At 40.7% G+C, this 17,361-nt stretch overlaps 1 protein-coding gene across 2 annotated transcripts; it reads right to left on the bottom strand.

The window, feature by feature from the left end:
• Positions 1-5,707: 5,707 nt before the first annotated feature.
• Positions 5,708-17,160, bottom strand: CBX3 (chromobox 3). 2 transcript variants are annotated; one of them, XM_019508618.1, is made up of 5 exons: positions 16,513-17,160; positions 12,886-13,028; positions 9,024-9,189; positions 7,558-7,652; positions 5,708-6,357 (listed from the first exon to the last, which is right to left on the bottom strand). In XM_019508618.1, the coding sequence occupies exons 1-5, from the start codon at positions 16,534-16,536 to the stop codon at positions 6,231-6,233; spliced, it is 555 nt and encodes a 184-aa protein (XP_019364163.1). In that variant the 5' UTR covers positions 16,537-17,160; the 3' UTR covers positions 5,708-6,230. The 2 variants fall into 2 exon arrangements, with proteins under 2 accessions (XP_019364163.1, XP_019364162.1); XM_019508617.1 differs by lacking the exon at positions 16,513-17,160 and adding an exon at positions 15,385-15,923.
• Between the last annotated feature and the right edge of the window lie 201 nt (positions 17,161-17,361).

The following is a 17,361-nucleotide window of genomic DNA, read 5'->3' as shown; positions in this document are numbered from 1 at the left end:
CAATCAAAGACTTTATCTGTAATTATCAACTTACATTCAGGGACCAAGCTGTTTTGTGAAACGGATCCAGAAAATACGGTGTCATACATGCAAGGTTGAATTATAATTGGAACAATATAGTATTTGAGGTACATTAACATACTAGCTTAGGTGTTTAAATCCAGCAATTATTGTATCTTGGTCTATCCATGAATGACCAGCTTATTCAGTGATGCAGAGATAAGAATAAAGAAATGTTGAAGTCAGTCAGTATATTCACAACAAATAATTGGGTTACAGCAGGGATGTCCAACTGAGAACCCCATGGGCCACATTCAGTCCCCAAGAGGTTAACTTGTCGGATATCAGCCTGGGAACCTCTCCCCATCACGTTCCTGCTGCTGCTATTGGAGTCTTCAGACTCCCTCTCCTTCCTCCTGATTCCACCATCTGCCCCTGCCCTGGCTCATGAGAACTCACGAAAGCATGGTATGGTATGGCATAGCACAGTATGGGAGTGGGAGATGCAGGTAGTACAACGGAGTGGGGAGGGGGGTTCCTGCAAGAGGGAGTGACGCCAGTAGTATGGCATGCAGCCCATGTAATACGTAAAGAGGCATATATAAAACACAGAAGCAAGGATTCTTTTGAGTGATATCTTTAATTGGCCCAACTGCATAGCTGGGATAGACAGGAAAGTTTTCAGATATCACGTTACTTTTCATCAGGCCTCTGCAAGAGAAGCCGAGCTAAGTAGCAAATAGAACAAAAAAGCTGTGTAAAAGATCGCCCAGGAGGGTCATTCAGAAGTGCAGAGGTTAGCAAGTATCAGGCAGACTATAATGAACCATGAAGTCATTGTCTATGTTAAGTCTCTGGTACTTAGTATCCAACAGACCAATGAATCTCTATTCCTATGTTGGATTGAACACAAGATCCGTGAAGTCAAACAGGAAGTAAATCCTCTGTGAAAAATGTTCTCCTACCTGTGTTCTAGTGTCTCCATCTATCTTTTTTGATGAGTCTAGTGCATAGTTTTTGTCTGTTTTTGCCCACATAAGTCGCCACGTGATCATTTAGTGCACTGAATAAGGTATACCACATTCTGGGACAGACACACACATGATCCATGGTTTTGCTGTGGAGAATGTTGATTGTTGTGGCAGTAAAGATCTGTTGAGAGGGTTTGTATTTATTATTAAGGAATGGCTGGGTCACATTAAGTGCTTGCTGATCAGCAAGTTTACTTTTGATGGCAGTTAGGCAGATCTGCTTCAAAAAAGTTCCCTACTAAAATCAGCAACTACTTTCTGATGTGGAAGCACCTCACAATAATTTTAATGTGTGGCAAATCACTTCATTTAAAGGGCATGCAGGGAACTGCTCTCCCATACACCCACTTAGTTCCTGGTGTTCAGGGCACAGGAGGAGCTGCTTCCCAGATATGGAGATCCTCATGTGCTGCAGTTTAGAGGGGATGTGTGCAACTGGGCTGCATGTGTGCGTTTTAGAAGTCTGGGTGTATGGGGAACCTGGGATCAGGAAATCTCTTCCTTAACCTAAGTCCCCATATGCAAGCAAGTTTAAAGGGCATGTGGACAACCCAGTATGAGGGAGCTGCTCCCCAGTGTTGGATTCTTCAAGTGCCAGCAGACGTACAATGGGATCTAAGGAATTTTATCCCAAACACTTTAACGGGCTACCTTGGGAAGTTGCAAAATTTTCAAGTTGGCAAGATAGACACTTGACCAGGATGGTTTAATTTACAGTCATCCTGCTCTGAGCAGGAAACTAGACTAATGACCTCAGGAAGTCTCTTCCAGTTCTATATTCCCTATGATCCTATGTCAGTTATCATGGTCTACTGATCAATCATAAAATATAAAAAATAGAATTAAGAATGAATAAACATATATTTGTTGAATTGTGTAACTGCTTAAATTATGGGCAGCATGTCTTCCTGGGTAGAAATAATAATATGTAATTTAATAGGAAAGCTCGGCATAGAATCAAATCCACCCATTGTAATGGTTACTGACCAGCGAGGATCAATATTTTGCTAGGAAGGATTGTAAAACAAAAAAATAACAGTTATTTTAAGTCAAAGCAGCTTGCTTGATAATTAAATATTTGACTAGATTTTAATACCAGTCCAACAGTGTCAAGGTCAGAGGTGGTGAGCTATGATGGATATTCTCCCTGGTCCAAAGACAAACCGTGACCTACAGAAGGATCCGGAACATGAGAAGCCTGAACTCAGCCTAGGGAACCCTCCAAAACAGTGATGAAACTGAGGCAGGGAAATGCATGTAAGTTTACTATTTTTGCCTAGATCTTTACTTCTTATATTTGGTATTTCAGAGAGAGAGAGAGAGAGAGAGAGAGAGAGAGTGTGTGTTAAACAATAAGACATGTCAAACATGTGACCTGAGAGCCAGATTTGGCCTGCAGACCTATGTCATCTGAGGTGTGGGAATTCATCTGGCCCCAGAGGAGCAGGAAATTCAGAGGCAGGGCCTGCCACTGAAGTCTGGGCTATGAAGCCCCGTTGGAGATGCATGTCAGCAGCAAGGGGTCACTGACAGCTGTGTTAACATCTGGACATTGCACTGCTGCCATGTCTGTATCTGGTCTGTGGTCCAGATCTAATCCACAAGGTTCTTCATAGGCTACATCTGGACATAACCACAGTGGGAGCAGCCTGGAGGACTGGGGTTAGTCTGACACCCCCACATTAAGGCAATCAGGTAAGGACCAAAACAGTGAAGCAAAACACTTGCATCCTGCCAGGAATCTTGAAAATGGGCAAGAGGCCCAATCAGGGCTAGGGCAGATGGCTATATTCTGAAACTAGTGCAAATAAGAGCAAGGGGCCCCCCACTGCCCAGAACCAGGAAAGAACCTAAACTTTCCCCAGACACAGCATTGTATGATCACATGGGATTCAGTGAATGGATCCCCTCAGAGCAGTCAGGCAAGTCTCCACCAGCAGGATCTCAACCATCTGTGACAGAAGGAACAAAAACAAATGAAAAAACGACAAAGTGCTAAAGATTTGCATGGAAGCATATTACAGAATAGAAATACAATTTAAAGGATTAGCATAACCACAGCGATATTAAGTTTTATTTAAATGTTAACAAACTATGTGTACACTGATGTAAATGCCTCCTAACTCCTAAAGTTAGAATTAAGTCCAGGCTTATTTTATTTTTTTTTTATTAAAAAAATAAATAAAAAGAAAAACACCTGTGTGACCACCTACGTAAGAGAACAAAAACAAATCCAAAAAAACCCCCTTTAAACACACATTTGGTTCTTTTCATACTTAATTCATCAGAACCCATTTAGTGACTTTCATAATATTCCAGTGGTTCCCAAACTGACAGACTGTACACCACCAATTTAAAACAATACAACCATAACTACCTCCAGCCATTTTTCATCATATAAAGTAATTATAATAAATCTGTTAACACTGACAGGTTGTCTGCCTACCACTAGTGGTATGCATACCATAAAGACTTGTTTCTTTTCCGAGGTATTTCCAAATGAAGATAGTTGAGGATCATAGGTAGGCAGGGTTGGAAAGGACCTTGCAAGGTCATTTAGTCCAACCTCTACCTCAAAGCAGGATTGTCTCAAATTAAAACCCTGGAGCTAAACATCTGTCCAACTTGCTCCTGAAAATGTTTAAGAACACAGATTCCACAATTTCTCTACATATCCTGTTCCAATCCTTGACCTCCCTTATAGTCAGAAAGTTTCTCCTAATCTCCAACCTAAATTTTCCTTGCTCCAGTGTGAAGCCACTGCTCCTAGTCCTGTCCTCTATGCCTACAGAGAAAAGCCCATCTCTAATCCTCTAATTATCAAATCCCATTTGTCTTCTCTTCTCCAGACTAAATAACCTTAGTACTTTTAGCCTTTCCGCATAAGTCATCCTTCCTGGTTTCTGATCATTTTTTTTATTGCTCTGCACTGAACACTTTTCCTATCTGTCAACAGTAGCCCAAAACTAGAAGCTGTACTCCAGGTGAGGCCTCACCAATGCTAGAGGGGAAGAATCCCTTCCCTTGACTTGCAAGCAGTACCCTTTAGTACAAACCAGTATGCTGTTGGCTGCTGCTTTTTTAGTGCACAAAACAGCACACAGTTGGCTCATGTTCAGCTTACAGCCCACTGTATCACCAGGATCCTTCTCTGCAGTATAATGCCTGAAGTCTTTTAAGTTATTCTGGGCCTTGTTTCAATGTCCTGGTAATTATTTCACATAAATTATGGTTGAAACTTAATCAAAAGGTTTGATTTGGGATATCATAATACAAGCGGCACAGGTGGCATTTTGCTATGATGTTATAGTTTTACTAATTTATATTCTGTGTAGCTCTTTATTTTTTCATAAGGAGGAGAAAGGATTTGAAATTCAACCTGTCTAAAACCAATCTATAGTACATTTTCACCTATGGTCTATATCAAAATGGTAAGGAGTTTGGTACAAATAGCCTTTTGCTTAAAATCAATAAAAAAATCTCTTTCATAATTTTACTCCAGCAAAAACTAGAAGTTTCCAAGTACATAAAGCAAAAAAAGCCTGCGCTTTCAAAATGGCTACTGTTTCCCATTTTTCCTCAGTAAGGTGAAAGCCAAACAAAGGTTACCTTTGGTCCAAAGAATACATGAAAACTTTCCCCTTTAGCCAGTGAGGAGGCGCACACAGACAAGAATGACCACTATTTCCCACTGTTCCCATACAGAGAGAGAAACCAAGCTGGCTCAGGGAAGCTTAATGACTACTTGTGCTTTCAGGAGACAGCCTGGTATAAGAAACAGGTAAATGTGGAAAGGGACCAAAAAGGAAGTAGCAGGAATATACTGATGTGCATACAGAGTGGTTCTTCAGAGAACACATGTAGGTGGGGCTTGAATACACTGAATATAGATGACTGAAAATATGGTAGAAGAGTGCTGAAACAGGAGAAAGGAGTTGGAAAAAGGATGGCAACCTTTGAAAGTGAGAAAAACCATTATCCAGCTCTAACCACCCCTCCCCCCTTAGTTTCTCATTTCAGGACTTGGTCTCTTGCTCAGCAAAACACTTGATTATATATGAAACACTACACCTCCACAATACTCAGCATTTGTTTAAAAAGAAAAAGGAATAAAAGTCTATTCTCTGACACTTTTATGCACTGAAACACTAACTTTTGCTGTAAGTTCAAGAACATTATACCTAGGGACCTACCGAATTCGCAGTTTCACAGATTTCACAAAATCTGGGCAATGCCCATGGGGGGGGGGGAAAAAAAACATTACCAAAAATAAATCACTGGCTCCCCAGAGGGAGCCAACAGTCCTCAGCACACTGTGGAAGTCTACTGGGGTGGAGAAGAAGGAGGTTGGACTGCTTAGCTGAAGGACTGCCCACAAGATGGCTGCCTTCCCTCCCCCATTGGCTGCAATGGCTGTCTGTCATATGGCCCCACCCATCCACCTATTGGCAACAAGGGCAGGGCAGCATGACACAGCCCTCACAGCTAATCAGTGGCAAAGGGCAGAGCCACCAGGGCTCCTCAGCCAATCAGGGATATTGAGGGGGGGCCACCATGCTCTGCCAGTAAAATGGCTGCCCGGGCACACATTCTGCCTGCAAAATCAGGAAACAGCACCTACAAATTAGGTAGGTCCCTAATTATACCAGTTCCAAAAAAGTCAGTTCCTGTCAGTATAAAGGAAGAATATAAAACTATTTTATTGACCACTGTTCACCAGTATTTACAATAAAGTAAACAATATACAGTCTGATAACATTCAAATTACTACAAAGTTAGTTTTTATCTGGCCTCTTCCAGACCAAGTAATCCCAAATACTAAAAAGAATGGTTCTACAAGTTTAAAGGGGCTAGCTAGAGATAAAGAAGATACATGCACATCAATAATATAGAAGACTACAAAACATTGGTAAGTTTTTGTTTAAACATTTGTTATGACTCAGTAATAACTATGGAGGTGTATGAAGGTTTATAAAAGCTGTTACCTAATGTGGAGGAAGTAGTAGTATCAAATGCTCTCCTGTGATAAATGAAGTTGCAGAAAGCCTTTATTTACTTGCTGTTGATGCAAAACACACTACTCCAAAAAATATCAAACTTGATTTTCATTAGAATGTATGCTTCTCACATTGCTAATAAATCAAATAAAATCAAAATCAGGTTTCAATATTCATATATATAAAAAAGCAATGCAAACAATTATTGTGCTTCATCTTCCGGACATGAATGCCAAGTTAGCCGTTCTTCATAAAAAGCGATTACAATCTGAGGACACTTCACATTGGCTTCTTTGGCCAGTACCAAATCTGCCTCATCCGAGTCTTTCCTATTATAGAAAGGGAAAAAAAAATCCTGACTTTTATAAAATAGTTGACAAGTACTAGAAAAGATGTACTTGAACTTGGTATTATAATAAGAATTAATGGATGTCAGAAAGTAAAGCCACAAATTTAAATTCAGCAGCTTTCCTTCTACAGCTCAAACACTTAAAAGGATATTAACTAGTTAATAATTTTGAGTCATTAATTTAATTAAACATTGTCACCATTCTCTACCAACTTGGTGTTTTACAGAAACAATTTCCTAAAAAGCATCTCAAACAGAAAAGAGAACATATATGGAGAAAAAATGACTACACAACAATGTACTTTATGCATTTGACAATGTATTATTCTTTAATTATATGATTAAACTTCAGGCAGCATCAGACTTTGACTGCCAGACTTGCACAGAATGACCTTAACATATCAACTCAATGCAACTTAAATGTAATGTAGTGAAACTACCTTCCAGACTGCAGCCAAGCAGGTCAATAGGGGTGAAGGACAACAAAACCAAACATGCAAGACTGAAGTGGTTCCGACTCTTGTGCTTTTAAAGCTTATGTTGATTTTACATGCCTGTTATGTACCTACAAAGTTTGCATACATGTTTGCTATCTGTAATAAGTTATGAAGTAACTAGCTACAAAGTAGAATAACTAAAAGAAAGATTAGAACTTCATTTCTTCCATTTTATTATTGTAGAATGATCTGTTTCAGCATTTTATAGTATGAATGTAACACTTGGAATAGTTCTATCTAAGACTTTAGAGTAAAATGAAAAGGAAGAACCTTCTAAAGAACCAATCTTTAATGGTCTCAACATGCCAAGTGATAGACTAGTATTTTTTTGGTCATTCCGCAAAGTCTTTACCATAGAAGTTATAAAAAGCTATCATTCCTATACACACATCCTCTCCTCCCCACACATATACAGTATATCCTGGTCTATTTTTTATTACTAATATTTCATTGGTCAATTTTATTTTTATTATTTGTTCAGGACAGGTCCTCTCAAATGCAGCTTTAGTCACATTTAGAGTAAGTATTCCATATAGCAAACAACCATATTACTATCAAAACAAAGCAAACAAAAAAACTACACAAAAAAACTAAAATATACTATTAATGTTCATATTTCATTCCAAGAGTGATTGCTATTTCACTAGCTTAAACACTTCGAATCACAGCTTTAAATCACTTACCACTTCATAAGAAACATAAGTTCTCCACTGCTATCTGTTGCTCCAATTATTCGTTCAGGATCAAGACCCCTTGCAAACCCTCTTGGTTTATCAACCTATTAAAAAAAGTCCTATTTAGTTTAAAGTTTATGCTAAATGACACTTGCTTAATGTGCTGAATTAAAGATTAGATCACGCCAAAATTTCTTCTCTCATGGCTGCACATCAGACAAACTATTTCATGAGTGTTATTTAGTAAAGAAAAGTATTTATTACAAACATTTGCCTTGAAAAAACATGTAAATAAAGCAAGTAGCATCTTTCTATGGTAAATGCAACGTTCCATGACTTTCACATCTCAGCTCCTTAGTTCAGCCACTTACCAGTGGGCAAAGTCATTGGCAACTATTTCCTGAATTTAGGAGCATCACTAAATTTTTTTTGAGCTAGAAACCATTTGTTCACAGAAAGCAAGATACAAACCTGAAACCAATTAAACCCAAGGCACTCAATTCTGATTATTCCTGCTACCCTTTTCTGAACGTTGTAATGCTGCAGAACCGACCACACGACAGAACTATGCAGTCATTATAATATTCTTTATATCACCCATCACCTGGTCCTTATGTCTTAAGAGAAATGGGGGCAAACCTTTAAGGCAGGTGTGCCACAAGCTAGCCCTTAAGTGCCACTGATTCCTTTTCTCCATCCAATCTGCTGCTCTGCCTTCTTCTCCCTTCCCTGGGCCTGATCTGTGGCTCTGCTTTCTACCCTACCTGATGCTGTGGCCACTCCTGTCAGAACTTCTTAGCTTTCTGAAAACAGCTGTACGTCTCTACTGAGCTGTCTACAATGACACCCAAGTCCTTTTCTGAATCACTACATCCAATTTAAAAGTTTGTAGGGATTTTAATTTCTCCAGCCACTACAAATACCCTATTTTGCATACATCAACACTTCACTTACTGCTGCCATGCTGTCCATTTACCTGAACTGTTTAGATCTTGCTGGACCTGACTGAATGAACTAAATGACCTGCATAATCTGCAATTTTTGCAATCCTACCATTTGTTTCAAAGCATGATACCTTAGTTTAGAACTTTGGGATTCCCCACTGTTAACTTTCTGTCACGATGCAAATTGATCATTTAACCCCCTTTTCATTTTATCTTCCAAGCCATTTTTGATCCATAATTATTTAGCTTTTGTAGACCTGTGAAAAGACTAAATGAACGATGCGAACTGACTTCCTTTACCTCACTGTGTTGACACATCCAAAAAGACTGAGCCTTTTCTTTTGCCAATATTACGCTTGTTAAACACTACACATCACATGGTTCCTGGTGTTTTCTTATTCTGTTTTTAACTAATCATTCTAAACCAATGTTGTTCCTTGTAGGCAACGAAGACTTACTGATCTACTGCTCTGACCTGGCGCCTTAAAAAATATAAAGAAAAATATATTTAGCGCAAGAACATATACTTACAGAATCCCTTTTTTTCTTTGATTTACTGTCGTCAGACTCACTATCTGATAAAGATTTTCTTTTGGCACCATCAGTTTTTTCTTTACCAGCTTTCTGAGAGTTTAGAAAAGCTTCAATTAACTCTGGACAATCTAAGTTTTCTTCAGGTTCCCATGTGTTGTCAGCACTGAAACAGATGAAAGTATGAAACGTACATGAAAGTTCATGAAAGACTCCATTACTGCAATGGACCAACTGCAGTTCAAACTGAAGATACAAATCAAGCAGCCATATTTGCTCCTATAAGATGACTGAAGGCTTTAAAAAAAAACCCTGGCTACTGCATTTAAATATGTTCACTTTTACTTAAACACCTTGGAAAAACCTGGACATAAAACCATGCAAACAAATTAGGTAACTATGTGTATGCTCAGCTCTGTTACTTAACTTCCAAGTGTATTAACTGCTTCTCCCCACCAGTTAAGTGCCAACTCAGAAGTCCCTAGACACCAACTGCTTAAACAGCACTGAACACCACCCAAAGACTGAATCCCCAAGACATTTCCAGTTACTGAAAGATGCTTTCCTATCATCAGGCAGGTCCTGTAAATATTCAGACTACACAGGTTACCGTTCCATACATTTTGACATGATATAAACTCTAGAAGAGGGGTAGGCAATAGGGGTGTGCGAAATGGGCTCTATTCGATTCGGCCCAAATTGGGGACAGTGATTTGATTAGTGGATTTGGATCACTGTCCCCAATTTGACTCAGCTGAATCTGAATCAGAAGATTCAATGCCGATTTGGAGAATCAGTGATTTGGCCACAGACACAGCTTTAAGTGGGTTTTTTCTACATACTTCGAGGTACCAGGTATGGCTCACGAATGCTGCCATGCTGGGGTGGATGGAGCATCTCACAGGAGCGCAGCCCCCCCCCCCCTTGTGCTTGGCAGTGAACCCAGAAGTGGACCGGAATTACTTCTGGTCCACTGCCAAGTGTGCAGCGGCCCCCCACCCCCCCCCGGGCGCCCCTCCAGACCCAGGAGGCACCAGTCACCAAGCCTGGGGGGGTGGAGGTGGTGGTGCCAGTGTGCTCCCCGGTGGATCTGGAAATGCTTCTGGGTCCACTTCTGGGTCTGCTATCGAGTGTGCTGGGGAGCCCCCTATGCTCTTGTGGGACACTCCACCATTGCAGCATTCACAAGCCGCTTGGTACACTGAGGCATGTAAAAAAAACATTTAAAGCTGTGTCTATATCGCCGAATCTTTCTGAATCTCTCCGAATCAATTCAGAGAGTTCCAATTCAATTCGGAGAGATTAAAGCATCTCCTGATTCAATTTGGAGATTCGGCCACTGAATTGGGCTGAATCTCTGCCGAATTGAATTGGGGACTGAAGCTTTGCACAGCCCTAGTAGGCAACCCCTGGCATGGGTGCCAGAGCATGGCATGTGAAGACCTGGAACAGACCTAAGACCTGGAACTGACTGCTGCTAGAGGTGGTGCAAGCACTTACTCTGGATTCTCGTCAATTAGACATTTATCTTGCTGGGATCCTGTGACCCCAGCTGACTTCCTGCCCCTGGGGCAGGGGGCTGGACTCAATGATCTTCTGAGGTCCCTTCCAGCCCTAATGTCTATGCATCTATGAAATTTTGCTTAGCATGTGTGCCTTGGAGCAGATGGCAGAGTAGGGAGGGGCTGGGGCTATGTTGCCATGACAAGGATTGGGCCCCTTGTGGCTTCCCTCCGATCTGCCCTGGCACGCCAACATCTTATAAGTCAAGGTTGTCGGTGCTTTTTGCACTCTGCCCAAAAACACTGCCAACCCCTGCTCTAGGAAATAGAATTAAGTCATAATATGACTTCTTGAGATAATGTGAATGTGCACAGAACTGTGTATGTTCAAAAGCTAGACCAGGTATATACAACAAATTGTTTTATTTCCAGCTAAAGCATGATCTGCTCTCAAGTGGTGACATTTTGCAAGTCTTCTGTAGGGATTCACAGGTTATTACACCCCCCCCCATTATCTATAGATATATAGAGAGAGATATAGAGACTTGGCAGCATTAGATTTTTTAAAAAATTTTGATGGTTAAAATTGACATTTATGTTTAAACATTTCATTCTTATTCATTGAAATTTTCAGGATCACACGAAAATGAGGTGTGAGGGGCAGACAATTTAATAATATAAAAAGGATCCATAAAGCAATAAAACATACCTTTATACCCATGTACACACACAAAGTGGCTGTTGTAGGAGCTGGGACTGTGCTGGGAGCAAGGGTTGGAGGGGCAGGGCTTGTAGTGGCTGGGAGCCCAGTGCGCTGCTGGCGCCCTCGCTCTGCCCAGGTCCCAGATGGGGCAGAGGCCAAGCTCTGCAGAAGCCTTCCCTGATGAGGCAGGGGCCAGGCTACGTCAGGCTCCCTGGGAGCTTGGTTCAGGCCCCAGTCACACAGAGGCCAGGCTCCACAGGAGCTTTGCCCCTGCCCCAAAGATAGAGGGGCCAGGCTGGGTCAGGCTCTGTGGGAGTTTGGTCCCAGCCCCAATCACACAGACGGGTTGGAGGGCAGGGCTAGTAGCAATAGGGAGCCTGGTGCTGCTGGCCGCTTGCTCTGCCCAGGTCCCACCTGGGGCAGAGGACAAACTCATGCAGAGCCCAGTCTGGCCTCCACAGGAGTTTGGTCCCTGCCCTAATCATGCAGGTGCTGGGCCAGGCCAGGCTGCACAGGTATTTCACCCCTGCCCTAATCACATAGGAGCCAAACTCCCACAAAGCCTGGCCTAGCCTCTGTGGAAGTCTGGCCCCTGCCCTGATGACCAGCAGGGGCTGGTCCAGGCTGGGCTCTATGGGATTTTGGCTCCTGCCCTGGCTGAGACCTGGGCAGAGCAAGTGGTTAGGAGCACTGGGCTCCCCACTGCTACTAACCCTGCCCCTCCAACCCCCCTCCTTTATTGGGGGAGGGAGCAAACACGTTGGGGACCCCAGGACCTAGAAAACCATGTGTGCTCCCCAGCTTAATGGCATAAGGGGTCTTTACATGTCCCAGCTCACAGGGACCTATAAAAACCCCTGCTGGCAAGGCAGTCGGCATGTTTATTGGAATCACAGCTTAGATCCCACCATGCCTTAAAATGAACATCTGTCAAAAGACTTTTAAAGTGCTAGTGCTTGCACAAGTGTAACGAATATCAGAAGGGACTTCAGCGTGCAGTACATCCCTCTTCATTACATGTTTAAATAACATTTTCATTTAGAATAATGTCATATTTACTCTTACATTGATAGGAAGGACAATGAAAAGTACCTACTAAATTTTAGGGGCATAGGTTGTAGCCGTGTTGGTCTAAGGACAAAGGCACACAAGGTTCTTTGGATAAATCCAATATCTTTTATTGGACCAACTCAAATACTTGGAAAAATTCTTTGCAAGCTTTCAGGTATAAGTACCCTTCATCAGGCTGAGGAAGTGTCTGCAGTTAGCCTGTGCTCTTCCTGGATTGAATAATAAAGAAGCCAGAGGCTAGTGTACACGCAAGAAAGCCAGTCACCTCTCTACGATTTACTAGCTACATTCATTCCCCTCCCCACCCATCTCTCACCCACAGACTACCCCAGTTTACATTTTCACTGACTGGCTATCTCACATCCATACCAGCCTCTGGCTTATTATTCCATCCAGGAAGAGCAAAGACCAACTGCAGATGCTTCTCAGCCTGACAAAGGGTACCTGTACCCGAAAGCTTGCAAAGAAGAATGTTTCCAAGTATCTGAGTTGGCCTAATATAAGATATTGGATTTTCCCAAAGAACCTTGTCTGCCTACTAAATTTTAGGTACTATCCAAAGATATACACATTGGGAATGCCTTACTCTGTAAATCCTTTCCATTTCAAGTAGTATTCAACCTTCCCATTTACGACACGTCTGTCCAAGACTTTTTCCACAACAAATTCTTCAGGCTCTGCCTCTTCAACTTTTTTACCTTTGCCATTCTGTTTCTTTCCCATCTTGTGCTACAAAAGAAGTTCAGAAGCATACATGATTATTACCATTAATTTGCTTCATATAGTTACTTAAATGGCCAAGGCCCAAATGTCTTCACTAGAAAAAGAACTTATGAACTTTTTCATGCTATACACAGCTCAAATGCCTATAAGATTAGTGAACCAGGGAAGGTAATTTGAAGATTTTTGGAAGTTACTTAAGAAGATACTAGTGGTCAGTGTTACATCTTAACAAGGCAAAATATTTTTGTCTATGCAGTCAACACCACCTCTCCCCTCTGGATTTCATTCTCATTTCACTCCTTCCCAAGTGCCAAACACCTAGACCATTAACAAGAGATTCTAGTAAATAACTATCACCCACAAAAAGGCAGTGCAAAAGGAACAGCGTAAGAACAAATACAAAGAATGACAATGTTAAGGGAATTATGAGGAGAGGCATAGAACAGCAAGGGGATGCTACTCTGGCTTGAAAAGAAAGTTGAAAATGATTAAATATTAACCCGCCCTCCAAAAATAAAAATTCAGGACATGTTGCCATATCAAGTTAGATACCCAGCAGACAACTGCTCTCCATAAGACACGGACCAAGTAGCATTCCACAACCGCAGATCCCAAACATCCTTACCCATGTACCAACTCAACTTGCATTCAGATGTTACATAACTGCACAATCCTACAACAGCTACACTTAAATATGTGTAACATGTAAAATTTTACTAATTAAAACTTTAGATAATTTATGTTACATAAGATACACTGTATAGCATCATTTAAACTCTTAAAATTAATTACATCCACATCATCCTCAAGCATTCCCAGTTTAATAAGGCCCAATTAAATGTAAAGGACACGGTATTTTTTTCAAAATTTCCCCATTTACAACCTTAAAAGGCTCCAAACAAGTCTATAATACTGTCACATTAAGCACCTTGGGCTCCATGAGACCAAATACAGCATTTTGGTTGCCATTTTGGAAATGTTCTTGCTGAGTGAGTATTCAAAATGGCAGTAACACAGCATTTCAGCTCCCACACTGCAGTCCTGTGAGAAACTTCTTTAAGACTGACAGCACTGTTTTCTTACCTGATTTCCAACAAAACACCCAGGGCTGTTGTTATAGCTTTACTCATAGTGCTGTGCTATCTGTAACTAACACAGATACTGAGAACGCAATGAAGCAGGTATGAAACTAATTAAGCTTTATATACTTTCCAGGGTTTTGTTCCATGGTGTTTTTTTCTTTTTTAAGTACGGGATGCTATCAAGTCTGTCAGATAGAAAGTCACGTTTCTACCATCTATAACTGAAGATACTAAAGTTATTAGTGTCTTCTTTCCAAAAGGCACTGATCTTTGTGTTCCTTTTCATCAACTTTCCTCTAACATCAGCAATTTCAGATATCTACTTAGCACATCTACAACCTAAATGTATGTATAGCAAAATAAAACAGGAAAGTGAAGACTTGAAATAGCGAGTTTAAGTGTGAATATACAAAAAAAAGTGTGGTATTTGGGCTGTTTGGGCAAATTAGGTGCTGTTTAAAGAAGCTAGCTTCAAATGAGAAATGTTTGCACTGCCTTGCACGTTCTGGGCATGTTTGAATGCAGAAATCATGTCTAAAGTGATCCAACCTAATTACTTGGCGTCCAAAGAACGTAACCTAAGACTGAAACAAAGAGAAATAAAATAGGGATATGTCTAGCCTCTCTTACAGAAGGAAAAGACAGACATGAAAAATAGTGAAAAAGAGTAGAAATAAAAAATGATAGAGATGAAAGTGCAGCAGGATGCTCATAGCTCTGTAACAGTAACCATATTGTTATGTTGGGCAAGGCTATTGTAAATATGACATACAAGTGCATATAATTTCTTGAAAGAAGTTCTTCAGGCTAAATCTCCCCATCCCACCATTCTCTGAAAATTATTCTTCTTCTTGCTCTTATAATTTAAGAATCAAATCTTCTAGACTTCTAAAACAAAACACTTGAAGCAAGTGCATGATAAAAGTAAGTATTTGGAAATCTTTATCGGATGTAACAGATTTATGTACGTCTCCATAGATAAGCAGATCTTCAAACTTTTCTTCTTGACCTTCTTTAAATTCTGTAATGTGTATTTTATACCATATGGCCCACAAAAAAATTGCTTATTCAGTTCAAATTGCGGCATGTTCTGTGGTTGCATGCTGTAATACACATCTCAACCTACAAAAACACGCGACATTTGAAATCAACAGGAAGAAATGTCTCTAGAACTATCTGACCTCTTCTAGGTCCCATCATTTTACACCAAAACCTAAGCATATTCACATAAAGCGAACCTGAATTTTTTCACATTCAAAATTCACAGAAGACACACATACCTTCTTCAGTATATAATCACTCACCTTTTCATTGTATAAAAGTGAAAGATTATAACATTGAGGTAACATTGTAATAGGGGTTTAGATATATACAAGTGTCAGGAAAAAAGGGTCTGTTTCCCCTCCAATGAGTGTTTAGATCTAACACCACATTATTGAAGTTAAGGATTTGGGGAACTGGTATCTACCTGAAAATGTAGAACTTTAGCTTAAGTATTTGTAAGCATTATGACTGGAATCCAGTTGCAATACTCCTTAGAGTAAGTAAACCACAGCACTTAAAAGATGATGCAAGCATTTACAAGTTTACCTAAAATATAGTCAACTGCGTAGTAATAAGCTTAACAGCATATTTTTCCCCACAACAGACAAAATTGTTCCTTTTCCAAAGGACATAGATCTGTTTGTCTTTTTCCCTTATTGGGTATATTTAACACTAGGCTTATGCACTTCTGTCCTTTGCAAACATGTCCTGTCATTTGCTGAGTGGACATCAGAACTGCTGAGACATCCGCTTGCCCTAAATTCCAAGTTTGTGGTCCATCGTTTGATAGTTTCATGTAAATTTAACACACAATTCCACCATGAAAACTGTCCAGGTCAAGTAGACATTTGGTAACCTCCACAGTTATGAAATGCAAGTGATTTGTTGTTCAATTAAACAATTTCAGTGGCAACCCTAGCTATGCCCCATCACCTTACCTTTCTATATTGGTATTTAATTTCAGAAATTGCTTGATTTTGGCAGTTTGTTCCAAACTCCTAGTGAAAAATTACGTGCTATTTTTACATGTGCAATGGATTATATGGTGTGCTGAAAGGAGGCTAAAAAAATTCAGTGTTTTCTGGTAATGGTTAACTATTATTCTGGTTGACAACTGGACAGCTGAAATGGAGTAGAGTCCTCCTTTAAAAAAAAATTAATGCATCTCATTAGATGGCAGATTTTTAAAGCCAAACTCAATGTCCTTTCTCATAGCCTTACTTTCTGGATCTGAGATTTTAGTCAGAATAATGCTGGGGAGGGGAGATGTGGATGTATCTTTTACATGGAGATGCCAAGTTATAATTTTGAAAAAAAAATAGGTTGGTTAAATCCTTAAATATTTTAGGTGTGCATGAACTTACCAATGTAGTTTTATTGGAGGCCATTTTTATTGCAGACTTGCAGAGCTTTTACTAGAAAAATGCATGACAATTAAAAGGAAGTTTACATTACTCAGAGAAAGGCATCTCAATACAAGCATGGTCCTTTTTCCAACCCCCATGTGTTCACTGCATATGACATTCAAGTGTGGATTCATCCAGAACAAAACTAGGCTGTTACTTTGTCATGTGTAACCCAAGACCACATGGTGAAACTAGTGACATAAAACCTGCACTTGCACCCATGGTTAAAAAATTTCCTTTTTACAGGATGTTCTGAGGCACAGGGATGTTTCAGAGGAAGCTGAGGACCACCAGGATGCCTTATATTCTTGAACCCAGCATCATAAGAACTCAGATTGGAGCAGTTAACCAGAAGACATAACTGCAAGCATTTGCAAGTTGCAAAAGAGAGATTTTTTGCTGGCAGCAGTTCTGCAAGAGTGAAACAAGTAGCCAGAGTCCCCCAGGATCCTTCTATATAAGTCAAGACATCCACTGCAGAGTGTACAAGCAGCCCCAAGGCTGCCACCTGATCTTGAAGTTTGCAAGCATTAGGACTGGGATGCTGACAGGGCCAAGGGAGGAGTGAAATATTTAAGCCTAAAGATAAACGTATTGTTTGACTGCACCCAGCCCATCCCCCACCTCCCCTACCCCCTCGTCCTCCATGTTGGGCCTCAGCCTGGCCACTTCTTCAGGGACCTCCCCCCCACCCCGAAACTCTAAAACGGCCCCGATTACACTGAAAAAGGCGATGGATAAAGCTCCAGAGACGGCCAGAAAATCTCCTTTGACTCAGCCCCGCCGCCCCGGGAGCCCAGGCGGCGC

The sequence above is a fragment of the Gavialis gangeticus genome, unplaced genomic scaffold, assembly GCF_001723915.1.
Source record: "Gavialis gangeticus isolate Ggan-Ray unplaced genomic scaffold, GavGan_comp1, whole genome shotgun sequence".
Taxonomy (NCBI): domain Eukaryota; kingdom Metazoa; phylum Chordata; order Crocodylia; family Gavialidae; genus Gavialis; species Gavialis gangeticus.
This window is presented reverse-complemented; position numbering and strand designations above follow the sequence as displayed.

Coding starts and splice junctions, on each gene's coding strand:
- CBX3 (XM_019508617.1), bottom strand. CDS start 15,453: ATGTTACCTCAATGTTATAATCTTTCACTTTTATACAATGAAAAGGTG. Junction 9,190..12,885: donor AAATGGAAAGGATTTACAGA/GTAAGGCATTCC, acceptor CATCTGTTTCAG/TGCTGACAACACATGGGAAC. Junction 6,358..7,557: donor CTTATGTTTCTTATGAAGTG/GTAAGTGATTTA, acceptor TTTCTATAATAG/GAAAGACTCGGATGAGGCAG.